Raw genomic sequence first — 27,879 nt, 5'->3', positions numbered from 1 at the left:
ATGCCTCATTTTGTCACTCCACATATTATAATCTTCACCGTCAAAAACCGGTGGTTTGCCTAATGGAACGGAGAGTAAAGGAGTACGCTTTGAAATACGAGGGTAGCATAGGGAAATCTTACTATACTTCTTGCGCTCATGGCGCTTAGAAGTAATGGACGGCGCGTCAGAGCCGGAGGTGGATGGCGATGAAGAATCGGTCTCGTAGTAGACCACCTTCCTCATCTTCTTTTTCTTGTCGCCACTCCGATGCGACTTGTGGGAAGAGGATTCCTTCTCCTTCCCTTTGTTGCGGGACTCTCCCGACGGAGCCTTCCCAAGGCTTGTAGCGGGCTTGTCGCCGGTCACCATCTCCTTCTTGGCGTGATGTCCCGACATCACTTCGAGCGGTTAGGCTCTAATGAAGCACCGGGCTTTGATACCAATTGAAAGTCGCCTAGAGGGGGGTGAATAGGGCGAAACTGAAATTTACAAAGTTAATCACAACTACAAGCCGGGTTAGCGTTAGAAATATAAGCGAGTCCGATAGAGAGGGTGAAAAACAAATCGCAAGCAAATAAAGAGTGAGACACAAGGATTTGTTTTACCGAGGTTCGGTTCTTGCAAACCTACTCCCCATTGAGGTGGTCACAAAGACCGGATCTCTTTCAACCCTTTCCCTCTCTCAAACGGTCACTTAGACCGAGTGAGCTTCTCTTCTCAATCATACGGGACACTAAGTCCCCGCAAGGATCACCACACAATTGGTGTCTCTTGCCTCGGTTACAATTGAGTTTGTCACAAGAAAGAATGAGAAAGAAAAGAAGCAATCCAAGCACAAGAGCTCAAATGAACACAAATGTCACTCTCTCTAGTCACAATTGATTCGGAGTGATTCCGGACTTGGGAGAGGATTTGATCTCTTTGGTTGTGTCTAGAATTGAATGCTATAGCTCTTGTATGAGGTGTGAATACTGAAAACTTGGATACTATTGAATGTGGGGGTGGTTGGGGTATTTATAGCCCCAACCACCAAAATGTAGCCGTTGGAAGTCTGCTGTCGCATGGCGCACCGGACAGTCCGGTGCGCCACCGGACACTACCGGTGCGCCAGCCACGTCAGCCAGCCGTTGGGGTTCGACTGTTGGAGCTTTGACTGGTGGGGCCTCTGGGCTGTCCGGTGGTGCACCGGACAAGTACTGTAGACTGTCCGGTGCGCCTGCTGCGCGTGCTCTGACCTCTGCGCACACAGGCGCGCATTAAATGCGTTGCAGTCGACCGTTGCGCGCGAAGTAGCCGTTGCTCCACTGGCACACCGGACAGTCCGGTGTGCCACCGGACACTGTCCGGTGCATACACCGGACGGTCCGGTGAATTATAGCGGAGCGGCCTCCATTTTCCCGAAGGTAGCGAGTTCAGCGTCGAGTTCCCTGGTGCACCAGACACTGTCCGGTGGTGCACCGGACAGTCCGGTGCGCCAGACCAGGGTGCCTTTGGGTTGTCTTTAGCTCACTTTGTTTGAACCCTTTCTTGGTCATTTTATTGGTCTATTGTGAAGCTTTGGCACCTGTAAAACTTATAGACTAGAGCAAACTAGTTAGTCCAAATATTTGTGTTGGGCAATTCAACCACCAAAATTAATTAGGAAAAGGTGTAAGCCTATTTCCCTTTCAATCCCCCAACTCAAGATGATGAACAGGTTCCTCAAGAGGAGGAGTGTGATCAAGGGGGAGCACAAGAAGACCCATCTATGGAGGAAGAAGCACCACGGGCCCCTCCAACTCAAGTCCGAGCGACGGTTCAAAGGAATCATCCCGTCGACCAGATTCTGGGTGATATAAGCAAGGGAGTAACTACTCGCTCAAGATTAGCTAACTTTTGTGAGCATTACTCGTTTGTCTCTTCTATTGAGCCTTTCAGGGTAGAAGAGACCTTGCAAGATCCGAACTAGGTGTTGCCATGCAGGAAGAGCTCAACAACTTCAAGAGGAATGAAGTTTGGAGCCTGGTGCCACGTCCCAAGCAAAACGTTGTGGGAACCAAGTGGGTGTTCCGCAACAAGCAAGACGAGCACGGGGTGGTGACACGAAACAAGGCTCGACTTGTGGCAAAAGGTTATGCCCAAGTCGCAGGTTTGGATTTCGAGGAGACTTTTGCTCCTGTGGCTAGGCTAGAGTCTATTCACATTCTATTAGCCTATGCCGCTCACCACTCTTTCAGGTTGTTCCAAATGGATGTAAAGAGCGCTTTCCTCAACGGGCCAATCAAGGAGGAGGTGTACGTAGAGCAACCCCCTGGCTTTGAGGATGAACGGTACCCCGACCATGTGTATAAGCTCTCTAAGGCGCTCTATGGACTTAAGCAAGCCCCAAGAGCATGGTATGAATGCCTTAGAGATTTCCTAATTGCTAATGCTTTCAAGGTTGGGAAAGCCGATCCAACTCTTTTCACTAAGACTTGTGATGGTGACCTATTTGTGTGCCAAATTTATGTCGATGACATAATATTTGGCTCTACTAACCAAAAGTCTTATGAGGAGTTTAGCAGGGTGATGACACAGAAATTTGAGATGTCAATGATGGGTGAGTTGAACTACTTCCTTGGGTTCCAAGTGAAGCAACTCAAGGACGGCACCTTCATCTCCCAAACGAAGTACACGCAAGACTTGCTCAAGCGGTTCGGGATGAAGGACGCCAAGCCCGCAAAGACACCAATGGGAACCGACGGACATGTCGACCTCAACAAAGGAGGTAAGTCCGTTGATCAAAAGGCATACCGGTCTATGATAGGTTCCTTGCTTTATTTATGTGCTAGTAGACCGGATATTATGCTTAGCGTTTGCATGTGTGCTAGATATCAATCCGACCCAAGGGAATGTCACCTTGTGGCCGTTAAGCGGATTCTTAGATATTTAGTTGCTACGCCTTGCTTCGAGATCTGGTATCCAAAGGGGTCTGCCTTTGACTTGATTGGATATTCAGACTCCGATTATGCCGGGTGCACAATTCCTAGGAAGGTCCCTGGTGTCTTAGAGTTCGAAGAAATAAACTTCCGTTGCCCTATCCACCGCTGAGGCCGAGTATGTTGCCGCAGGATAGTGTTGCGCGCAACTACTTTAGATGAGGCAAACCCTCCGGGACTTTGGCTACAATCTGAGCAAAGTCCCACTCCTATGTGACAATGAGAGTGCAATCCGCATGGCAGATAATCCTGTTGAACACAGCCGCACTAAGCACACAGACATCCGACATCACTTCCTGAGAGACCACCAACAAAAGGGGGATATCGAGGTGTACCATATTAACACCGAAAACCAGCTAGCCGATATCTTCACCAAGCCTTTAGATGAGAAAAGGTTTTCAAGTTGCGTAGTGAGCTAAATGTCTTAGATTCGCGTAACTTGGATTGATCTATAGCATACATGTGGTTTATGCCTTTGATCATGTTAATTTATGCATTTAAATCTATTTTGTTCATTTTTGGTGCTCAAGTTGTACACATGATCCCCGGACCTCACAAGTCCATTTGCAAGTGATGCACTTATTTAGAGGGAGGCATGCTACAACTTGACCCTTTGAGATTAACCTTGTGTTTGAGTTTACTTGTTTTAGTCTCAAAAGTGAATTGAAAGGGAAAGGTGAACTTGGACCATGCAAAGACTTCCACTGCACTCCGATAATAACTCTAAGTTCATATCTATGCTCTTATTGCCTTTTTGTTCGTAATTGACAATTTTGGTGAGGCAATGGGGTTATAGGGCCAAGAATGATCCCGTTTTGGTGCTTAATGCCAAAGGGGGAGAAATTAAGACCAAAGCAAATGGATCAGCTACCACTTGAGAATTTTGAAAATAGTAGAGTTAGAACTCTTGATTTGTCAAAATACTCTTATTGTCAAAATTTGGCCTCTTGTGGGGAGAATGTATGATTATGGGAAAAGGGGGAGTTTTTGGATCTTTGATCAATTTCACTCTTGGAATATCTCTCTTTATGCCTAAACAAGTGTGTTTGACTTAGAGATAGGAAACTGAATTTGATTTGCAAAAACAAACCAAGTGGTGGCAAAGAATGATCCAAATATGCCAAATTTGAATTAAAAACAATTATTGTTCTCAATTGCATTGATGTTGTACTTCTTTTAGTTGCTTTTTGATGTGTTGGCATAAATCACCAAAGAGGGGGAGATTGAAAGGGAAATGTGCCCTTGGGCCATTTCTAAAGTGTTTTGGTGATTAAGTGTCCAACACATATCCTCTAAGTCTTAATTTGTGCCAAAGATTGAAGAAGTACAAATCATGCAACAAGGTACGTTTCTAGACTTAGTACATTGATTTGAGTACTAATGTATTGTCTAAGTGCTAGAAACAGGAGAAAAGCAATTGGAAATGAGTTGGTTGTGTCTCCTGCTCGGTCTGGGTGCACCGGACAGTGTTATGTCCGGTGCGCCAGGCCAGCCTCCGGTGAACAGGCCACTCTCGGGACTCGACAGCGGCGTACGACTATAATTCACCGGACTATCCGGTGGTGCACCGGACTGTCCGGTGAGTCGTCCGCGGCGAAGTCATTGCTCTCGGGAGAAGTTCAACGACGTACGACTAAAATTCACCGGACTGTCTGGTGGTGCAACAGACTGTCCGGTGAGCCAACGGTCGACTGCGCCAACGGTCGGCAGCGCAATTCGCGCGCGACGCGTGGGCGCGCCAACGGTCGACAGGGGGCATCGGACTGTCCGGTGCGCCAACTGCTGTGAATCTGCAATGGTCGGATGCGCCAGAAAAGGAAGGAGATCGCGCACCGGACAGCTACAGTGACTGTCCGGTGGCGCACCGAACTGTCCGGTGCGCCACCCGACAGAAGGCAAGATTAGCCTTCCAAGATTGCCTCCAACGGCTCCTAGCTGCCTTGGGGCTATAAAAGGGACCCCTAGGCGCATGGAGGAGTTAACCAAGCATTCTTTGATCATTTCTAAGCATTCAGACTCCACTCCCACGCATTTGATTCTCCGTGCTAGCAATTTGAGCTCCTCTTGAGTTGAAAAACTCCGTGTGTTGAACTTAGAGCTCAAATTGTGACTTGTGTGCGTGATTGTGCTCTCGTTTTGAGTCTTGTGTGCGTTGCTCTCCCCTCCCTTACTTCTGTGCTTCTTTGTGATCATCAATTGTAAGGGCGAGAGGCTCCAAGTTGTGGAGATTCCTTGCAAACGGGAGAAAGTATAAGAAAGAAGAACACCGTGGTATTCAAGTTGATCATTGGATCACTTGAAAGGGGTTGAGTGAAACCCTCGTCCATTGAGACGCCACAACGTGAAAGTAGCCAAGTTTTGTACTTGGCCGAACCATAGGATAAAACACTGTGTCTCTTGTGATTGTCTTTCTGTGTGATTATTGTGATTCGCAAGAGCTCGCTCCTTAGCCACTTGGATTTATCATACTAACACTTAACCAAGTTTTGTGGCTATTAGTATTTGATTTTTTACAGGATCACCTATTCACCCCTCCTCTAGGTGCTCTCACTATGTGTTTTTTTTTTGTGCACGAGCAACTAACTAGTTGATATTCAAACAGCTCCACAAAGTGAAGTCCTCCTCCCTGGCATAATAAGGTGGGTGGTGAGTTAATGGAGCTAAAAATAACATCTTTTTTCCTAACCACTATTTGCCTAATTAAAGAGGAGTTTTGTGGTCCATTTACACAAACACAACGTTTTATATGCTATGTTTGCGGCACACTAATTTTGTTTAGTGGGCCGTTGGAACGCAAGCCGTGCCAAAACCAAAACACAGGTCGGTGTGTGCGGGTGAATTAACCACGTGTAGTGGCCGGCCGGCCGGGCTCGCGGTTGTCCCAACCCACTTTGGCTCGTAAACCAAAATAAAACAAAAGCTGCTGGTGCAGCATGCATGCATGCATGTCACGACTACCTCGATCGGAGCCGGAGTCGCCATCGCCACGCTCTTTTTTCCCTTCTCGTTTGTCTCGCAGCATGCCAGGAGTAGGAGGTAGCCAAGATAGATCGCCAGCCGGACGGTCGTTCGTTCCATCGATCTATCTATACCCGTATATCGTCGTTGAAGCTGTGCGGCTGTGGTCCGGTGGAAGCCAGCTGCCTAGCGGAAGGTCGGCGGCGGCCCGCCTCGCTGATCGCGATGGAGCGGCGGAGCAGCAGCGGCGCGGGGAGCTGCCTGGGGCTGCTGGCGGTCGCCGTGGTGTCGACGAGCGTCATCCTCGTCTCCTACCGCCTCCACCGCCGCCTGGAGGCGGACCTCAGGGTCATGATACTCGGCGAAGGCGACGGAGCCGCGGACCAGGGCCGGCGCCGCACGAAGAAGAACAAGAAGGTGCGCTTCGCGGCCGACGTGGCGGAGCCGTCGTCCAGCCGAGAGGAGTACCGGCGGCGGCGGGCGTCGACGGCGGCGGCGGTCACCCGAGCAAGATAGCACGCCGCCGCCGCGCGTCAGCCTGACTTGTGGTGCATGGCTGTGTAGCTTGCGTGACGTGGCGGCATGCACGTTCAGCTGCCGTACGTAAGCCGTTGCGGTTTCCGTGGGCTGTGTGTGCTTGTTCAGTGCGAATCGACGCGTGTGCTTGCATGCCGTATGAGACAAACAAACGGAAACAAACAAACTCGATCTTTCCAGGCTCCGATCCATGAGTTTCATAACCAAACACCATCCATGTGCATGTACTGGGAACCTGACGGTAAAGATACAACTTGGCTCATCTAAGAAGAAAACCAAACATGCCCTATATATCTGCAGTTAGTTGTGAGAGATTATTACAACGATGGATACCATCACATCTTTCCGACAATGCATGTTGCGAAGAAGAAGCTTCCCTCTAGAACACACTTCGTCTCACCGCCACAACCACACATGTGGTTCTGATTGGGCGCGCATTCCGCTTTTAGGTAGGTTCCGAAGCCAGTTAAGACGGAACAACTCCATCCCAGGGAGCGGCTCCTTTGGAAAGCGGTTCATATTTCTGCGAAAAAGACCTTACGTCATCGTGGACCGTTCGAGTTCCAGACACGGACCATTCTAAATCACACAGAGAAGGAAGCGCTCTTACAGCGAGGTCACAGACCGTCCGACGCCGAACCACGGACCATCCGCAGGAGTCCCGTAGAAAGCACCGCTAGATGGTTCATTTTAGTGTTTGGTACCAAATCGACATTAACACCGTGCTTCGTCGTCACGTCGTAGTTCATGGAGGCTAGATGGGAGATGTTCTGCACGTCGCAGAAGAAAAAAAAAGGAAAGGGAAATTCAGCCGTAAAGTGCGGGCAGAGGCTGATCGACCAGTACAACTAAGACTTTGTTTGGATACTCTAGTATTCATCTAAATTCGCATGTATTAAAATAGATTGGAGTGTAAATCAAACTAATTTATACCCTAATCCGCTGAACACTAGAGTACCTCAAAGCTTAATTGGGATCGGTTTAATTTCAACATCAGCTGCATAGTATTGCCAAGAAAAGAGGAACTAAAAAGAAGAGAGAGGGATAGGAAAAAAAAGAACAGATAGATAGATAGCTGGACCCACGTGCCAGCCTCCCCACCACCAGAAACGGGTCGCGCCTGCCGTGGAGCGGCCTGACGGGTTCCCCGGATGACGCGAGCCCCAGCCCTCGTGTCTGTATATATATATGATGTGGGAGGCCCCACCCGTCAGCCGGACGAAAGCTCCCTAATATATACGGCGGCGCCCCGCGCATGCCACAACCGCCTCTCTCGTCCTCCCCTCCCCCGTGCGAATGCGTCTCCTCCCTCGGCCGGCCGCTCGTCCGCTCGCTCTCCCCCGCACGAATCTCCAGGTGATGGCGGCGCGCCGCTGCCACTGACGTCGCCAGCGGTGGCGGCGGCGAGCGCGCGATCGCGGGCGATGGCCGCCGAGGCCAGCATGGAGCGCGCGCGCGACGGCCGGCGCCACGAGCACCAGCAGAAGCAGCAGCGGCGCAGCCACCGGCGGTCGGCTTCGGCGTCCGTGACCTCGTCCACGAGGCAGTGGGCATCAGGGTCGGCGTCTGCGTCGGCGTCAGCGTCTCCGTCCCAGGCGGCGGCGGCGGCGGCGCAGGAGTCGGAGCGGCGGCTGCGGCGGTCCCCGCCCGTGGAGGCGCGGCGGGAGCGCGAGCGGCGTCGGGCGCGCGAGCAGCCGCGGTGCGGGGAGGTGGCGGGCGGGACGGCGGCGGAGTGCGCCGCGGTGTGCTGCTGCTTCCCCTGCGCGGTGGTGGAGCTGGTGGTGCTGGCGGCCGTGCGCGTGCCCGCCGCGCTGTGCCGCCGCGCGCTGCGCGCCCGCGCGCGCCGCAGGCGCGCGGCCAAGAAGAAGAAGGAGGAGGCGGAGCTCCTCGGCGCCTCGGGCGCTGCCGCGTCCGCCTCCCCGACCGCGGCGGCGGCCCGGGACCGCAACGGCGACGCCCTCGACTTCTGCCACTGGCCCGCGCGGGCGGAGGCCGGGCGCGACGAGCTCGCCGAGGCGGAGGCGAAGGTCTGGGCCAGCTTCCAGGGCGCCGGCTTCTGGCGCAGCCCGTCGCAGCGCGAGGAGAGGAGGTGCTAGCTCCTGATCGACCGCCGCCGCCACATCTCTCCGTGCCGGTTTCTTGGACCCGATCCCGATCCGTCGCATGCCGCATACAATCCTCATAGGGAAAAGATGAACGAACTCCAGCGATTGGTTGATCGATCGGCTGCAGATTGCTGCGACGGCGACGACCGGTTTCATTGATTGCTCGCGTTTTTTCCTTTTTCCGAAATATTTTCTTGCATTGGGTGGGAGGAGGGAAGGAACTGTATCTTCTTTCATTGTTGTTCTTGATCGTTCGTGCGTCTTTCAGATACTGTTGTTCTGACGTGCATGTGGTGGACACGGTCGGCCAACCTTGTCTCCTACTATTCATCATGCACTAGGGCTGGCTGTGACGATGTTCTAGCTAAGTAGTAGGAGCAGCTATACCCCTACGTCCCAGCTGGTTTATGTCATGGAGAGACATGGACGATTGACCTGGCCTTGAGAATTCTAATGACAAGTAGACGCATAGGAACTAAAAAACGTGTTCTGATTTCATGCTTTATTTAGGGTTACATGCAGAGATCGATTATTTATTGGTCAAATGAAAAGAAGTCATTTATTAGTTTTTCTTGTCGCACAAAACCTTGATTGAACACCAAACAGGTCCAACGCTTCAAGGCTCTAAAAAAAGAAGCAAGAAGACGCCAAGAAAGAGAGAGAGAAGACGCTAGAATTGGCTCGTGTCGTAACTGTGTTCATCTTGGTTGGGTACTCGTACTTGAGACGAGCAGAGCCGAGCCGATCTTATTCGGTATAAAAAAACTTTGCTCTCGTCATTGGGCCGTGGGGAGCCAAGCCCAAGAATTGCTAAGCCTGCGTACAAGATACTATTCCGTTTGGGATGGAAGTGCATCAGGCCCAAAACACAGTAGAACCGGAGAAGTACTATGAGATCCATTCCAGCCCGATCCAGGCACCGGTTGAGGTAGCTACACTAACGAAGAAGCTTTGGAACACTCGAGTCTTGGGTTTTCTAGCGTCTTCTTCTTCTTCGTCGTCTTCTTCTTCTTCTTCTTGTCATGGGCTTCTTCTTGTGACCGATTGGATGGGAGGGAGTGCATGCATCGGTCACTTGCCTTTTGTCATGATATAGTAGTACTATTGTGATTTGAGTCGCCACTACCGGAATCTAGATCTTTGCTGAGTGTTCCGTGTTTACCGAGTACTTTTTGTCGAATACTCGGCAAAGCCTTCTTTACCGATGTCGTCCTCGACAAAATCTTGCTCTCAGTAACAACCACGCTTACCGAGAGCTGGACTCTCGACACAGAGAAACACTCGGCAAAGTGCGCTTTGCCGAGTGCCACCCACTTGGCGAAGAGCGACTCTCGGCAAAGGACCGTCAGCAGCCGTCTACAACTGACGGCCGTTATCTTTCCCGAGTGCTGGGCGGCAGCACTCGGCAAAGCAGCCTCTTTGCCGAGTGGCCTACGCCCAACACTCGGCATTTTTTAATTTTTTCTTTTCCCACCCAAACTTTTTGTGGTATATTTCTACACTATCTAAACTTACATGTTCAATTTTTTATAATTATAAAAGTTTTTGCTATAACTATTAGATTTTGTTCGTTTAATTGTATTTCCTCGGGTAATTCAGATTTGAACTGCAAGCCACTCAAAAAATGTAAAACCGTGAATGCAAAATTGGTATCCATGTTATTTAACACAAGTTACAACTGATTTAAGGAGCAGATCGGAATCTTCGAGCACCATGCTCACTAAACACGACCGTGAACTTGCCATCCAGTTGTTTAAAAATTGTATAAAACACAAAAAAAGTCAGAAAATCATGAAACTTGTCCACATGTCATGATATCGTATGTAGAGGCTGTGATAAAAATTTGAGAATATTTTGAGAAAGTTATGATACACTATTGGTAGAAACCTAGCCGGTCTACATTAAAACTCTATGATTTCATGTGTAGGCCACTTAGGTTTCTACACATAGTGTGTCACAATTTTCTCGAAACATATTTAATTTTTTTATCACAGCCTCTACATATGATATTATGACATGTGGACAAGTTTCATGATTTTCTGACTTTGTTTGTGTTTTATACAATTTTTAAACAACTCGATGGCATGTTCACGGTCGTGTTTAGTGAGCATGGTGCTCCAAGATTCCGGTCTGCTCCTTAAATTGGCTGTAACTTATGTTGAATAACATGAATACCATTTTTGCATTCATGGTTTTACTTGCAGTTCAAATCTGAATTACCCAAGGAAATATAATTAAACGAACAAAATCTAATGGTTATAGCAAACACTTTTATAATTGTGCAAAAATGGAACATATAAGTCTAGATAGTGTAGGAACGTACCACAAAAAGTTTGGGTGGGAAAAGGAAAAATTAAAAATAAACTTTGCCGAGTGTCCATGGATGGCACTCGGCAAGCTGAATTTACCGAGTGTGTGCCCGAAACGCTCGATAAAGTAATTTTAAAAATTTAAACAATCGTTGCCGAGTGTCCTGGATCTGGCACTCGGCAGAGCGTTCTTTGCTGAGTGCCAGATCACAGGCACTCGACAAAGTATATTTTTAAATAAAAAAATACTTTGTTGAGTGCCAGATCATGGACACTCGGCAAAGAACGCGACATTAACTGCACCGAGCGCCCGCTCGGGCAGTCATTTCTTACGCGCGCGCCGCTTCTCCCCGCCGCCGCTCGCCTCCGACGCTCTCCCTCTCCACTGCGCTCTCTCTCTCCACCGTGCTCTCCCTCTCCACCGTGCCCTCTCCCTCGCGCTCTCCCTCTCCACCGCCACCTCCGGCCACAACACCGTCGTTCCCTACTCCGGGCAAGGTGAGGAGATTTATTTTTGTATTACTGTAGTTCATAATCCAAAGTTAGATGACATTTTAGAGTTCTAGATTTGCAATCAATTCAAGTTGTAAGGAAAATGGACCCCGAGCCATTTGGCTCAGTATGTTTTGGTGTTTGATGATTAACACAACCTGTGGACTAATGCGTTTGCTAGTGTTTATGTTTGTAGTTCACAGGATGCTAAGGTTACTTGGACTAAGACATTGAGGAAAGCAACACCTCAAAAGAAGACATTATAAAGATCACAAGTGAAGATCAACAAGTAGCAAGCAAAATCCAATAAACGAAGAATAGTGTTGCCACTGACGGATTGTCTGGTCAAGGACACCGGACTGTCCGGTGCACCAAGAAACAGTAGCCCAATGGCTAGTTCTAGGTGGCACTGGTGAAGAGAAGCCACTGGACTGTCTGGTGTGACACGCAGACTGTCAGGTGTAAAAGCCTGCAACGCCAACGGTCACCTGCGGTGTCAGTCCAACGGCTAAGCGCACCGGACAGGGGCACCGGACTATCCGATGACCCCACCGGACTGTCCGCTGTGCCGTAGAGAGCAGCAACTTTTCTCCAATGGCTAGTTTTATGTTGGGGTCTATAAATACCACCCCAACCGGCTTTTCAAGGTGTGGGAGCCCAAGCAACATACCGAGACATATAGTAGACATTCCCAAGTGCTCATACACCCAAGTGCTTAATAGAATCACTCGGTGATTAGCGTAGGTGCTTTGCGAAGTGCTTAGGTTAGTTAGACAGCTTTAGCGCTTGCTCTAGGTGAATCATAATTAGTTGAGTGAGTTTAGATAAACCACACAACCCCTTGGCTCTTGCGCGAGCTGTTGTAATTGTACCGAGTGGGACGAGAGTCTTGCGAGACCGTGACAACCGCGTTTGTGTCACGGCCGCCATCGTGTACCGGAGGAAACGAGGCTTGCGACGTTTCTATCCAGAAGCTCGATAGTGGAGACGGCGAGGAGCGTCCGAGAGGAGTCAGAAGCGGAGCACCACTTGCGCGTGGAGAAGGCCTGTGACTCTCTATGGAGTTACTCGACTGAGGTGCTTGGCCCTCGCGTGGGCTTCCCTTTGCGTAAGGGCACCAACGAGGATTAGTCGGAGCCTTGCGTGGTTCCGGATACCTCGATAAAAATACCGGTGTCATCCACGAGAGTTTGCATCTCTACCTTGCTCTTTAACTTCCGTAATTATATTAAGCATTTAAATTTCAATCTTGTCTTTATACCTAGATTGTTTAGGATTGAAACTTAGACATCGCGCTAGAGATAGCAACACATAGACAAAACCTAGTTTGCACATTCTAGTTTAATTATTTGTATAGGTTTTGCTCTAGAGATTTATTTGTGGCCTAGTTAAGAGAAGTTTTAGAAGTCCTAATTCACCACCTCTTAGGCGTCACCTGTTTCCTTCAATTGGTAGCAGAGCCTGGTTTGGCTCATTTGAAACGCTTTAGCTTCACCGCTTAAAGAGTCGATGCTTTTTTGAGGAAGGGATGGATACCCATAGGCCACCACACTTCGACGGCACTAATTTCCCATATTATAGGGCTAGAATGTCTTGTTACCTAGAGGCCATTGATCTAGGTGTTTGGAGAGTCACTCATGACGGGATGAAACCCCCAAGAATCCCGAGAAACCCACCACGAGCGAGGAAAAAGAAATTCATTTAAATGCTAGAGCCAAAAATTGCTTGTATGAATCTCTTAGCATGGATATTTTAAATCAAGTTTTTACTTTGAAAACTGCTAATGGCATTTGGCTAAAATTGCATGAGCTCCATGACGGCACATCCAATGTCCATGAGCAAAAACATTGCCTAGTATTAAATGAGTATAATTCTTTTGCTATGAACGATAATAAGCTTGTTAGAGACATGTATTCTCATTTGAATTTAATTATCAATGAGCTCAATTCCATTGACATTAATAAGCTAGGTGATGCGAATATTGTGAGGAAGATTATCTCCCTACTACCACAACAAAGATATAGGAGCATCATCACTATTCTTCACAACATGGAGGACTTGAGTACAATAACCCCGACCATAATGATTAGGAAAAATCGCGGCCTTTGGGATGTCGCGAAAAATGTGTCAAGGAGAGGAGCCAACTTCCTCAAGACCATATGCTTTTGCATGTGATGAAAGGAAGGGTAAAAAGAAGGTTCTCACTCCAAGTTCCTCAAGTGAAGAAGAGGAGGAAGAAGAAAGGGATGACGATGAAGATAATCAACCATCAACATCATCCTCCAAGGATGAAGAAACAATCCGACGTGTTGGAAAGGTAATGGGGATGATCCGCAAGATTAATCTAATGGGTGTGCGACAACAGGTAGAGGATCTTCTCTTTAACATTGACAGGAAAAAGCAAAGAAAGAGAGGATGCCTCGCATGCGGGGAGAAGGGCCACTTCAGGGACAACTGTCCAACTATGGTCGAACCCAAAAAGGGGAGGAGCAAAGGCAAGACGCTAACAAGTGTCAAAACTTGGGATGATTCTTCAAGCGAAGATGAACCTCCAAGGACAGGCAGCCACCGGTCCTCATCATGATCATCACGATCATCACGCAAGTGCCTTATAGCAAGATGTAAAATGAGTATTCTATCCTCTTGTTGGGTACCGTAATTAGGGGTACCCCCAATACTCCTTAACACGGCTGAAAAACATCCTCAGAACAAACCGAAAAGACTGATAGGCACGGTTCAAGTCAAGGCCTCGTCTACCAAGGGAAGCGATCTCATCCGAGCCCAGCCTCGGGAAAGAACAGTAGTCCTGGACGGATTCGCGCCTCGCCCGAGGGCATCCTCAGCCAGTGGGCGCACTCTCGGCTCACCCGAAGCCAAGCTCGGGCAAACTTTGTCGTGCAGCGACCTCGCCCAAATCGCCTCACCAACCGACCGTATCGCATGCGCATTTAATGCGGGGATCGCCTGACACCTTATCCTGACACGTGCGCCTCAGTCGGCAAGGTCGAAGTGACCGCAGTCACTTCGCTTCCTTTAAAGATCATTCTGATAGGAAAACAACACTATTCACCCCGTTCCGACTACTGTGCCAACCAACAGGGTAAAACCAATGGTAGCAAGTCACGACCTCCCCCGAGTTCAGCCTCAAGCGCAACAGGGAGCTCCGCCTCGCCCGACCTCAGGCCTCGGCCTCAGCCTCGGCCTCGGGAGAAGGTCTCCGCCTCACCCGACCCCAGGCCTCAGCCTCAGCCTCAGGAGAAGGTCTCCGCCTCGCCCGACCTCGGGCCTCGGCCTCAGCCTTGGCCTCGGGAGGAGTCACATCCTCGCCCGACCTCAGCCTCGGCCCCAGGAGAAGTCTCCGCCTCGCCCGACCTCGGTCTCGGACCGACCTTACCGCAGGGGATACATCATTACCCTACCTCTAGCTAGCTGCCTCAGGCTACAAAGGAACAAGACTGGTGTCCCATCTAGATTACTCTAGCAACGGGTAATGATGGTTCCCTGTATGCGTCCATGACGTCGATTGCTCTCAAACTCCCTACGAAGGCAAAGAAACGTCAGCAGGACCCTGTACCGCATCGTCAGCTACGCTTCTACAGGGCTCAAGCACTTCTCCGACGGCCACGTTAGCACATATACAGGGCTCAAGCACTTCTCCTCCGGCCACGTTAGCACATAGCTACACCTCCATTGTACAGCTAGACCATCTCCTTGTATCTATAAAAGGGGATGTCCAGGGCCTTCCGGGAAGGAGGCGAGCAGAGGCAGGCAGAGTGGGAGAAACGTAGAGGAGGCTAACTCAGACAGCTCACCTCAGGGTCGAACCCTCTCCCTCTCTCTCTCTCGCAATGCTTGTAACCCCTACTACGAGCACCCCGGTGCAAGATAACATAAGCCTCATCCTCCCTCTTATGTTCCATCTTGCATCAACCCATCTGGGCAGGGACACGCAGCGACAAATTCACTGGTCGGTTGACGGTCCTCGCGGGTCCGAAACACCGACACCTCTAGTGATGATAGCAGTTGTAAAATTTCTTCTCTAAATGCCTACCAAATTCAGGTGTTACCTCTTGTCTCTCTCTAGACTCTCTCGCTTTTCCTTTTGATTAGAATTAAGTTAATTAGGTGAGGGATTAATCATTTATTTTGTCAAAACTTATGTGAGTCATGAAATGTTGCATCATGCCGAGCCTAAATCAGCCTTTTGTTTGATGCACATGTTTGAATTGGTCTGAATTTGTATTTGGTTTGAATTTGATTTGAAATCCATAGAGAAAATAAAAGAAAAGGTATTAGGAATTCTAGAGAAAAAGAAAAACCTAATTCAGCCCAGCCGGCCCAGCTCGACCCAAGTGCCGCGCGCCCGCCCCTCCCTGACAGGCCATGGTATTTATCCCGTCGCTAGGTCTTCTCCTGTATGTGTTCAGCTGCCATGGATTTTTTTCACGCTTACATGCGCTCGCCGTTGGCCACATGTCTTTCTCCTCCCTCCTGTGCCAGCACCAGCCTCGCCCTAGCTATGGTCTGACCAGCACCTCTACGTTGTCTCTATGTCTCGGCCAGCCGCGCGTTCCCTGTCCGTGCCATCGCCCTCTGTGTGCATGACAAGCTCTCCTCTGTGTCGTTTCTCCTCTAGCTCGCAGGATAGGCCATCCAGCTTCTCTCCTACCTCATTGGTGGAGAGCTTTTCTTGTGCTAGCTGGTCTGTCCATCTCGCTGAGCATCTCGCCATCGACGTCAGTCGAGTCCTCACCTCCAACTTCCTCACGCTTGGCTCCCAGCTCGCCCAGCTTTGGTGGTCGTTGCCCCCACCTCGATCCGGAGCACCACCGCGAAGTTCGCCCCTTCCTGTTACCTTGTCGCACCTGCGTTCTTGTCTCTGCCGACAGCTTAGCAGTAGCGATGTGCTTCATCCAGCTCTTCTCTGGTCATCGAGCTCCAAGCACAACCCGGACACCATCCTTGTCCGCGCGAGCTCGACTGTATCCCCACCTTCGCGACCTCACTGATGATTTAGCATTTGCCCCTGTAGAGCAATTGGGTGTCAAGGGAGGTGATAGCTCTGTGCGTTGCTCGCAAGGTGCTCGACGTAATGGCAGAATTGGAAATCGTAGCTGTGCTCGTGGCCTTCGAGTCGGATTAAATTACTGGTGAGCGTCATTGTTGTCAGACCATTGCTCATGCTTGTTTCCCACCCGATATTAATTCCTTGATTTTAATATTGTGCGTTCTTGTGTACGAGTGAGGAGAAGAGAAATCACCGAAATGTGTGGGGAAGAAGCGTAGTTCAATACGACACCCGCAAAGTGCTCGACAAATTGTCTGAACCTAGGATCGTCACTGTTTCCGTAGATTCCGTGTCGATCTGGTTATGGTGAGCTGACTTGCTGTTCCCGCTTATATGATTGAACGAATTGGATAGATATATTGATTGTGATAATTATCTTGTTGTTGAGCAGGTGCGTTGTAGTTGTATTAGATGTTTGTTGAACTGCCCTGTTATTTATGGTGATGTAGGTGTGTTCATGATTATAAAATAGATATGTGGTATTTAGATTCGTATGATAAAGTTTAGGTTCGAGGTGCGGAGTAGGCAGAGTGTGTATTGGTTCTATAGATGTCATGTGTGATTGCATTGGTGATGCGTAGGATAAGTTTAGTATTTTTATTAGCCTGCCGACAGGTTGTATCAGTGTTGCTGTGCCAATTTTGGTTATGCCATGGAGTCGATGCCTGCTCTAGTAGTCATTATCTTCTACATTTTGTGACCGGTTAAATGTCTTAAATAAATGTTAATTGTTTCTCTGAATGTTTAAAAAGAGTAGCGCCAGTGAGCCGATTTTAATTGAGATCCACGAAACACTGTGGTAGATGTATAAATACTTTAGGTATTTAGGTCAAATTAATAATATGGAGGATAGGTCTAGTATTTCTAACGGCTAGCCGATAGATTCTACTAGCGTTGTTTGCATTGATTCTTATTTAATAGATGAAGTAACACCTTACTGTAGCAGTGGTCGTTCTTTACGTAGTTAATCAACTTAGTGTCATAGTCGAATGTTGATTGCTTAGATCGATAGTCTTGGATAAATGTTTGTCATAGCCTAAATTATTTGGAAACAAGTAACATCAGTAGACCACTTTCTATTGAAATTTAGGATACATAAGTGCTTTAGATATTTAATCTGTTGAGAATGTCGTTTTTCGGAAAAGCAATTTTTTATAATATTTTATCAGATGGATCGAATAGTGTAGTGCTTTATTGAGTTGATATCATTTAGATGATAATTTAGTATAGTAATTCTAAATCTAAATGAAATGCTACTGTTCGTTATTTTAAATCTTGGATGTTCTTTAATAGTTAGTCTGAGTTTTGGATGTAATGCTCTAGACACGAGAGAAAGAATGCTTATGAATGGTTCGCTATGTCTTGCTGTTAGAGTTGGATCCGGTTAAGTTAGAATGCCATAGCTATAGTTCTTAATGTGATATCGACACCTAGTGTTTTCGTATTAGAGTCGTGATGTCTTGATATAAGTGTTTAATATTCTTCGAGTAGCTTTATCTATATTGTGCTATTTATACTTGCACTCATACATGTGCATTATGCATATAATTAGGTACGTTAATTGATTACGTGATGCAGAGGACCAGAGCTAAGTCGACCACAAGATGTTGTTAAGCGTGGGCTTCTTCGCAAGGCGATGCTGGTGGACTAACTTAAGGATGGATGACCCGAACAAATGTCAGAACAAAAGCTGATCGACAAGTGGACATCATCTAACAACACTGACTTAATGTTATTCCAGGCAAGCCCCGGTGCATTTGCCACCACCTTCTGTTTTAAAAAGTTTTATCACCTTGAATGATGCATTAGGTGATAGGAGTTGTGTGATCAAACAGTTGATGCATTTCCTTCCTTGATTAAACAACCCTAATACCTGTTTTATGAAAATTTAGTGATGCTTAGCCCTGCTTATTACTTTAGGATGGTTTTTAAAAGATGATGTGTAACACGGGATATGTGAGTTTGTGAAATAAAAAGGACTTGTGATGATGAACCCATTGTGGCCACGATGTTCTCATCATTCAAGTTGGATACCTCTCTCAGGTATCAAGTTTTGGGAAATAATATGAAATGTAGACCAGACGTTGAGCAGGAAAGTTCGCCCGTCTATGTCGATTAAGGACCGTTCGATGTAGGCCTGTTGTGGTGGAGACTTTGCAACTAGCCACATGCTCCGGTAAGCCTGAACTCAGCTATTCCATACGTGAAAAGACAACCGCGCACTAGGCATGGGAGATGGTGGGAGTAGTGTGTACCCTCCAGGCTAGAGGCTGGACGGAGGAGTACTGTGCTCCCGGGTAGCGTGGACCGGTTCACGTTGTGGAGGATTTGTGGGAACGGTTGACATATGCAAGGGTTAAGTGCTACATATGTCATGTGGTTAGGGATCCCCAGTTGTGTATAATCGGTTCGAATCGTCATTGCTCCTCGGTCATGGAGACTCTACCCTCAGACCACTCATCATAGTTAATAAGTAAAATAAGAATTTGGTAAAAGAAAGCTAGACCAGGACAAGTGAATGCTCTAGATTAGGCAAATCTAGATTCAGAAAAAGTACTTAACTTGTGAAGTAAAATTATGGCATAAGGATCCACTACAAGTAAACTTTTCTGCAAAAAGAGTCTTTGAATCTTGATAAGCTTTACCATGATTCCCAAAAGCTAGCATATCCTTAAGAGTCTTTTTCCTTAGATGGGTAAGACTTGCGAAAGTACACTCCGTACTCAGGGTTTTTGAACCCATGTTGTTGCAGGTACTAGATTTGTGTTGTTGTTGATGGTGCTAAGTGCCAGTGGGCTCGACCTTCTTATAGGTTAAAGTAGCTCTCCTATACTTCTTATTGAGGATTGTCATTGAGCTAGCATATATTTCAAACTTATAAATAATTTATAACATTTCAAAGTTTATTTCTTTGAATCACTTTTGTAATCACTCCGATAAATATAATGTAAATTTGTTGTAACTTGTAAGTTTTTGTAATAAAGAAATTCCGTGCAAAATGTTGGTGTGTGATTTGTGTTTACTTAATCTTGTGATCCTAGTTATATGTGGTTTATCCGGGGTCCTTGGGACACTCGGATGGATCCTGTTAAGTTATCCGGTGCACATGCATAGCCGTCTGAGGTCTTTAAGATGAGGACATGTGCATGTGGGCCTAATAACTTGGGATGTTCTGCCACAGCTGGTATCAGAGTAGGATTAAGTATAATACAGTCACATACGTATTTTCAAAACAAAGTTTTGGTTTTGGAAAAACCTATTTTTGATCAACTAAACACATTGTTTGGTTTTGGAAAAAACAGATTTGAAAAACTATAATGCTAGCGACATCCTCTGTTAAGCCCTAAATTAAGGACTATCAGGTGGCTTAGATCAAAACACTAACCCACAACCGGGGGAAATTGCATACATGTGTATTGCTATTTTTTCGGCCATTTAGTCTTGAATAGATCGACGCTCAGGTAACGTGAGATGTGAGAGCATGACCGAACAAACGTCGGTGTAGGGGAGAGTATAAAAAAGCGCTTGATTATATACATGTTACACATATGTATATAGAAGGCTGCGATGTGGAGTAATTACTTTTCTGGGAATTCAGTACCCCATGAATGTGTATGGGTGTACAGACATGGGAATACTGAGAAGTGTAATGTACTTGTAACGACGCACCTACGCTCAGGTAAGAAGGTAAGTTACCACAATGGGCTGCCCTGTGGTTAAAGTGTGGCAGTGGTGCCTATGCGTGGCTCGACGCTTAATGAGGAGCTGGCCTCCATATAGAAATATATGGAGTATAAAATATGATAAACTGTCATGTGTGGATCTTGCATCATGGGAAATTGGGCTGTGATGGAACTTTTTGTAGGTACACTAACCTTGAAAACGTATGTGTAGCTGACGACTAGCAAAATACCGAGAGAGTCGTAAGTACGTCACCGATATAGAACACTATTGCCACATTAGATTGTCAAAAATTTGTGAGGACGCATAGGACGAGCATGCATCCTGATTGTTGCATCATGTTTGTCACCTGTGCACCAAAATGCTTCTCTCACCTTTATTCCAATACTTGGTGATTGTAAATAATGTGGTGTCTTAGAGATACGTGTTTAAATGGCTTCCAACTTTACTTAATTTGACCATTAGTGCAAATGGTGTTTGCTCTTGTATTTGATGTGTCGATAGAATGTTTGTGACCTGTTTGCCTAAACCCAAAACTAGGCCATGTTCTTATTTAGTGAACCATGACCCAAATTTGAATTTTCTGTTATCCCTCCATGATCGAATTCATGCAAATGAATGCTTAGATAATTTCTTTGTTGGACATAAAGTGTATTGGGCTTAAAACAAGTATCTCGAGTCATGTCTCCTTCCAAAACCATTCCCTTGTTCGGTTGGTGCAAGTTGATGTCTCTATTCTATTTTGCCTCTCTTGGAGAATTGCATTGTCACTTTATTAACCTAACCCAGGAAAGACATGTCCGATCATTTTCTTGAGTTTGATGCCTTTGGTTTCCTCATATCTATCGAAGGCATACAAACTTAATCTTATGATTGTTTTCCCTCCGTATCTAATCAGATACTAATCCTTGACCTTGTAATCTCTATGATGGGCATAGAAATATGCTTGGGGCTGAATTAACAGTCTCTCATCGTACTCATTCATCAACAAGTTTAGGTTATGGCCATGTCTTGTTCGTTTCATCGGTCCATGATCTACTTGGCTCTCTATTTGTAATTATTCTTACAGGTGGAGTCTCTTTTTGTATATTGTCATGTTTGCCTAGTCTATTTGTGCCGTGTGAGATTTCTTATTGATTACGTCTGGCAATAGTGTTATGACTAAACCGATGGTGCCGCGATGAGACCGAGGGCCTCCTGTGAATGTACACACATGGTTGTGCTGCTCGGCACGCGCTGGTATCATGGTTAGTAGTTGTAATCCATTATGAGACTATATCAATGTGTTATCTTGGCACAATCTATTTTTACTACATGGGATTCATTGTTGGTGAAGTTTCATTATGGTGTCATAGTTAAGGACTTATGGTGCCGCTGCGAACTGAGAGCCCCTTGTGAATGTACAGGCAAGGTTATGCTGCTTGGCACATGCTGGTATCGAGGTATCTAGTCATGATCCATTATGGAACTACCCTAATATGTTATCTTCCATATATCTCTTCCTTGAAACTATTTCAGTGTTGTTTGTCGAAGTGATCAAGCAACATCTATCATCTCTGTTGGATCAAAAGTGCATACCACTCTAGTGTGCTCTTTAACGAATTCACTACCAATTTAGAAATCTCCATAAAAATAAGAACTCATCTGTGTCTAATTGTGTAATAAAAAATCACCTCTTTCGTGTGTGGCCTCATGACTCCTGACCTTGGTAGTGACTGCACATCCTTTCACAATCCTTGTTGTAAAGGTGAAGCCTTAGAGCTTTTTAGTTGAGAGACAACTGATTAGTTCTCAAAATGTAGATTTAGTTCCTCTGCTGCTGAAATGCAAGAGTTTGTCCATTCACTCTCTTTTGACTCCTATATTTCCTAACCAAGCTAGTCCATCTAGCAGGAAGAGAAGGATGTTTAATAGGGTCGAATGGATATCTATCCAAATACACACCTCCTACTTGCAAATATGAACTTTTGAACTATGGTATGGATAGGGGTTACACGTTGCTCTACTCTTAGAAGTCTTTCGTTCCGAATCTCGGGACGAGATTCTTTTAAGGGGGAGGGTTGTAACGCTCCATGTGTTTACCTCCCGCTCGACAACAATTATGGGCTTAAGTATGAGTTATCAACGAGAACAACAGTCTCTATATATTAATCATCTTCACCCATCATGATTTCGATATCGTATGCCTTCGTCTATTGGGACTGTTCAAAATATTTCACGAAGTTTGGACTTTAGTAACTTTCAAAAATGTCGAGTCCGGTGCTGTTCAGATTGGTCGAGAGCGTGAATGCGATCTCGGAAATAGTTCGAATTTATAATTTCGACCGCGTTGATGTCCAAGAAGTATAAGGCATAGAGTTTTTAATCGAATTGCTCTCTAGTCGAATGTTCGGATAGCAGGCAACATTCGTCTAAATTTAACGAAAACAAATGAAAATTAAAATATCGAAGCCGGTGTCGTGGTTCGCTCCAATTGCATCTCGCCCAGATACAAATGACACTATAAATGACTGGTAAAAATTTATCAGATTATGGTGATGTCTACCAAATCAAACATTGTTCCAATATTGTCGCGGGTCCTATTTTGGTCCATTTATACCTCTCTCAGTTCTAACCTTAAAATACTGTGATTTGTTTAGATTCAATATCTAGAACCCAACTACTTGCACAAAAAATTGTTAATCGCATCGTTCTACAGTAAAATGTTCAAAGGAGAGAAATCAAATGGCTTCAGATGTCAGATAATTTTATCCGATTTTATCCCAAACAAAATTTATTAGAAGTCGATGACTAAGTTTTTGGGTATAAAATAATTTAGTCCCATCTCGTTGACCCAAACATCACGTTAGAGGATTTATAATCATGACTGGTTCCTAGCAAATTATCCACGACAGTGGGATCAGGTGCTGAATCAGATGGAGTTATCTTATCTTAAGTCGTTTCAAATATAGTTTAAAATTTCGATCCCGATTTTTGTTGGGTTCAGTCCGTGTGTTTCTCGTCCTAATCTAAATTTTCAATATAAATAACGGGTAAAAATTCATCTGAATTCTAGAGTATTCATCAAATTAAATCTTATCGAAATATTGTTGTCGATCTCAATTTTGTTCTATCCTTGATTACATCTTTTAGACCCTAATTTTATAACATTAAAATATCTGTCTTTTGCTTTTGTAAAAAAGAGTAAAAGTGAGAAAGAAAGAAACGGAATAAAAATCAAACGTTGCTTTTTCTTATCTTTATCTCTATCTACACGTTGGGATATTCTCCTTGGGATAATCAAACGGAATCAAAATATCTTCAATCACCACCGCTCATGGCATGGTCTTTATCCAGTCGCCATGTCTTCTCCTGTACGTGTTCAGCTGCCAGGATTTTTTCACGCTTACATGCGCTCGCCCTTGGCCGCGTGTCTTTCTCCTCCCTCCTCTGCCAGCACCGGCCTCGCCCTGGCTATGGTCCGACCAACACCTCTGCGTTGTCTCTGTGTCTCGGCCGGCCGCGCGTTCCCTGTCCGTACCATCGCCCTCTGTGTGCACGGCAAGCTCTCCCCTTGTCGTTTCTCCTCTAGCTCGCAGGATCGGTCATCCTCCTTCTCTCCTACCTCGCCGGTGGAGAGCTTTTCTTGTGCTAGTTGGTCTGTCCGTCTCGCTGAGCATCTCGCCATCGACGCCGGTCGAGTCCTCGCCTCCAACTTCCTCGTGCTCGGCTCCCAGCTCGCCCAACTTTGGTGGTCGTCACGCCCCACCTCGACCCGGAGCACCGTGTCAGCGACCTAGAAGGTCACCAGTCTCTTCGTCGGAGAAAAAGCAGAGGAAACGAGAGAAGACAGACAGAGAAGGAAGAAGACTAGTTAGTATGAGTTCGTAATTCTTCCTTCTCTTTTCTCCACATCGTTTTCGTTCTTATATGTCTTTTGTCAAGCTGATTACAAGGCCCACCGCCCAATTACTGGATCCACTCAGCACCAGAAACGTGGACGTTTGGCTTCCTTCGATGTCGGCCCATCTTCTGAAGGTTTGTTTCAGCAGCCTCCGTTCCCGCATCCTCCTCCAATTGTTGCGGCTGTGCTGATGTCCTGACATTGTCCTCCCCTTGAAATGCCACTTGCCCCCAAGCGGCTGCAGTCGGAAACCGAGCACGCAAAGCTTCCTCATCTTCCCAAGTAGCTAAAGCATCATCGCCTTGAGACCACTTAATGAGGACTTGCTGAATTTGTTTGCCTCCCCGTAGAATGACGCGTCGATCAAGGGCCTGCAAAGTAACCTGAATGTGACTTAAAGTGTCAGGTAAAGCAGCACTGACCGGTCGATTTCCCACTGCACGTTTCAGTCGTTTCAGTTGAGATACGTGAATCACAGGGTGGATAGTAGCAGAAGAAGGCAACTGCAATTTATAGGCCACTTTGCCAACTCTCGCAAGAATCATATAGGGCCCAAAAAACTTGAAGCTTAACTTGTGAGCTTCCCTAGGCGCCACAGAGGACTGCACATATGGTTGCAACTTGAGATAAACCATATCACCCACTACGAACTCCCTCTCTGTCCGTTCTTTATCAGCTTGAGATTTAACCCGTTGTTGGGCTCACAACAGGTGTTGCTGAATGAGCTTAAGCATCAACTCCCTTTGCTGAAGCCAAGTACTAAGGTCTAGTTGAGTAGAAGCATCAGAAATATTGAGTCCCAGATGGCGTGGTGCCCTTCCATACAACACTTCAAAAGGTGAACGCCCCAATGAAGAATGGTAGGTCGTATTGTACTAGTACTCAGCTACTGACAACCAAGAAGACCACTTAGAAGGGCAGGCATGAACAAAACTCCTGAGATATGTTTTCAAACACTGGTTAACACGCTCCGTTTGTCCATCTGTCTGGGGGTGATAGGACGTGCTCATCTTCAATGTAGTACCTGACAGCCGGAAAAGCTCTTGCCACAGTCGGCTAGTAAATATTCGATCCCGGTATGTCACAATTGAAACAGGAAGCCCGTGCAGTTTGTAAACACAGTCCATGAATAGCTGAGCCACCTTTAGTGCAGAGAAAGGATGCAGTAATGGGAGGAAATGACTGTATTTTGAAAAGGTATCAACGACCACCAGAATGGTGTTGGCATTGGCAGACCTTGGAAGACCTTCCACGAAGTCCATACTAATCACCTCCCACGCTTGCTTGGGAATTGGCAAGGGCTGAAGCAATCCTGGGTATTTGCTGCGATCAGGCTTGGCTTGTTGGCAGGTAGAACAAGAACTCACGTACCGCTTGACAATAGTCTTCATAGATGGCCAAGAAAAAAGTTGTTTAATTTGGGATATGTCACTGGAAAACCAGAATGACCCCCAACAGGGCTATCGTGTAATGCCAACATAATTTGCTGCTGAAGATGTATATTATTGCCAACCCATACACGACCTTTGTACCTGATGATGCCTGAATTCAATGTATAATGTCCCGAGTCATTGGGACTAACTGTTAAGGCTACCAGCAATTTCCGGGCCTGATCATCTCCCGTATACCCCTCCATAACCTGAAGCATCCATTGAGGAGTGGCTGAAGACAGACTAAATAATTCAGATGATGGCCGTCGTGACAATGCATCAATCGCTCCATTGTCAATACCCTTCTTGTACACCACTTTGTACTGCAGCCCAATTAACTTGGAGAACACCCGTTGCTGCCACGGTGTGGTAAGTCGTTGTTCAGTAAGGTGAGACAAGCTTCTATGGTCTGAATATATGAAGAATTCACCATGTTGAAGGTACTGTCGCCACTTATCAACAGCCATGAGTATGGCGAGATACTCCTTTTCATAAGTGGATAATCCCTGATTTTTGACACCAAGTGCTTTGCTCACATATGCCAAGGGGTGATGGTCTTGTAACAACACAGCTCCAATACCCTTACTGGAGGCATCAGTTTCAATTGCAAACGGTTTGGCAAAATTCGGAAGAGCTAAAACAGGAGCTGATACCAGTGACTGCTTCAATGTCTGGAAGGTTGTTTCATGGATCTGTGTCCAAAGGAACACTACCCCTTTTTTCAGTAGATCTGTAAGTGGTCGAGCAATCACTCCAAAATTCTTAACAAACTTCCTATAATACCCCGCAAGGCCGAGGAATCCTCTAAGTTCCTTGCAGTTAGCTGGTGTTGGCCAAGACGAGACAACTACCACTTTTGTTGGGTCGGTAGCCACTCCATTGGGGCTAATAACATGTCCAAGATAAGCTATCTGTTGCTTAGCAAATGAGCACTTAGTGAGCTTAATATACCACTGCTCTCTTTGTAGAATCTGAAGAACTTGTCTCAAATGGTGTATATGTTCTTCCCAAGTTTTGCTATACACCAAAATGTCATCGAAAAATACCAATACACTTTTCCTTAGTAGTGGAGCAAGTGTTGAATTCATAGCACTCTGGAATGTGGCAGGTGCTCCTGATAGACCAAAGGGCATGACTCTAAACTCATAGTAACCATGGTGGGTTTGAAAAGCAGTCTTGTGTTGGTCTTTATGACTCATCCTTATCTGATGGAAGCTAGCTCGAAGATCAAGAGTGGAAAACCATACTGCTCCACACAACTCATCCAAGAACTCATCGATAACAGGCACTGGATATTTTGTTTTGACTGTCAAAGCATTTAAATGTCTGTAGTCAACACAGAAACGATATGTTTGATCCTTCTTTTTAACCAATATCATAGGTGAAGCAAACTCACTATGACTGTGTTGAATTATCCCAGACTGCAGCATCTCAGACACTTGGTTCTCAATCTCATTTTTAAGGCAGGTGCATACCTATACGGCCTCATCTGCACTGGTCTGGCCCCAGTGATTAGTGGCACCTGGTGATCACAATCCCTGGTTGGGGGCATACCCGAGGGTATCTCAAAGACCGAGGGAAATTGGAACAGTAGAGCCTGGATGTCGGCAGGTAGGCTGGACAAGATAGTCTGTTCTTTGTCCGACAATTCTTGTATGCTGCACACCTGTATAACTGCAGTTTGCGTGACTGAAGACTTGACACCATACAAGGTGACAATAGATTCTTTAAGTGGAACACTGAGCCACTTTTGAGCCCAATGAATGAGCATGGGGCTGTGTTGTTCAAGCCAGTCCATGCCAATTATAAGATCATAGGTAGACAATGGAAGCACCTTAAGTGTAGATGTAAAGGAAACTCCACTGATGGACCAAGAAGCATCAACAATTTGGTGAGTGCAGGAGAGCTGCGATCCATTAGCAACCTGTACTTGCAAGGGATGAATAACAACAGTCACTCCTGTCAACTGCTCAGCCACTGCAGTTCTGACAAAGGAATGTGAACTACCCGAATCCAACAATGCAAGAATATCAATGTCTGCTATCTGACCCACAAACTTCATTGTACGAGGGGCTGCAGACCCAGTCATTGCTGCCTGGATAACCTCAAAACGTTCAGTTCAGGTTCATCTTCATCCATTGGTGAAGCATACTCAGGTTCAGATTCAGGCACTTGGGCCATTTGCCACAATTCCTCAACTAAGTGTAACTGGACTGTCTCTGAGCATTTGTGATCTCTCGAGTACTGCAATCCACACTTATAGCAAAGACCTTTGGCTTTCCGATAGGCATATAATGAAGTAATCCGGTCGTCTGTGGAGGTTGAAGAAAATTTTGGTGTAGAAACCCTTTCATCTGCCCTTCCTGAAACCTGTTGCTTCATGTCTTTAGTCGACAGATGCTGACCAACAGACTGTCGAACTGAAGATTTGGATGTAGATGCAGCCTCACTCCATCGATAATCTCGCTTCCGTAGCA

General features: G+C 46.5%; 2 protein-coding genes across 2 annotated transcripts; both read left to right on the top strand.

Annotated features, from left to right (window-relative positions):
* The first annotated feature begins 6,070 nt into the window (after positions 1–6,070).
* Positions 6,071–6,705, top strand: LOC103640624 (uncharacterized). The gene has a single exon (NM_001323568.1). The coding sequence runs from the start codon at positions 6,123–6,125 to the stop codon at positions 6,411–6,413; it is 291 nt and encodes a 96-aa protein (NP_001310497.1). The 5' UTR covers positions 6,071–6,122; the 3' UTR covers positions 6,414–6,705.
* A 954-nt stretch (positions 6,706–7,659) lies between these two features.
* On the top strand, positions 7,660–9,104 carry LOC118476080 (uncharacterized). The gene has a single exon (XM_035964149.1). The coding sequence runs from the start codon at positions 7,859–7,861 to the stop codon at positions 8,528–8,530; it is 672 nt and encodes a 223-aa protein (XP_035820042.1). The 5' UTR covers positions 7,660–7,858; the 3' UTR covers positions 8,531–9,104.
* Positions 9,105–27,879: the final 18,775 nt, after the last annotated feature.

This window comes from Zea mays, chromosome 1, assembly GCF_902167145.1.
Source record: "Zea mays cultivar B73 chromosome 1, Zm-B73-REFERENCE-NAM-5.0, whole genome shotgun sequence".
Taxonomy (NCBI): domain Eukaryota; kingdom Viridiplantae; phylum Streptophyta; class Magnoliopsida; order Poales; family Poaceae; genus Zea; species Zea mays.
This window is presented reverse-complemented; position numbering and strand designations above follow the sequence as displayed.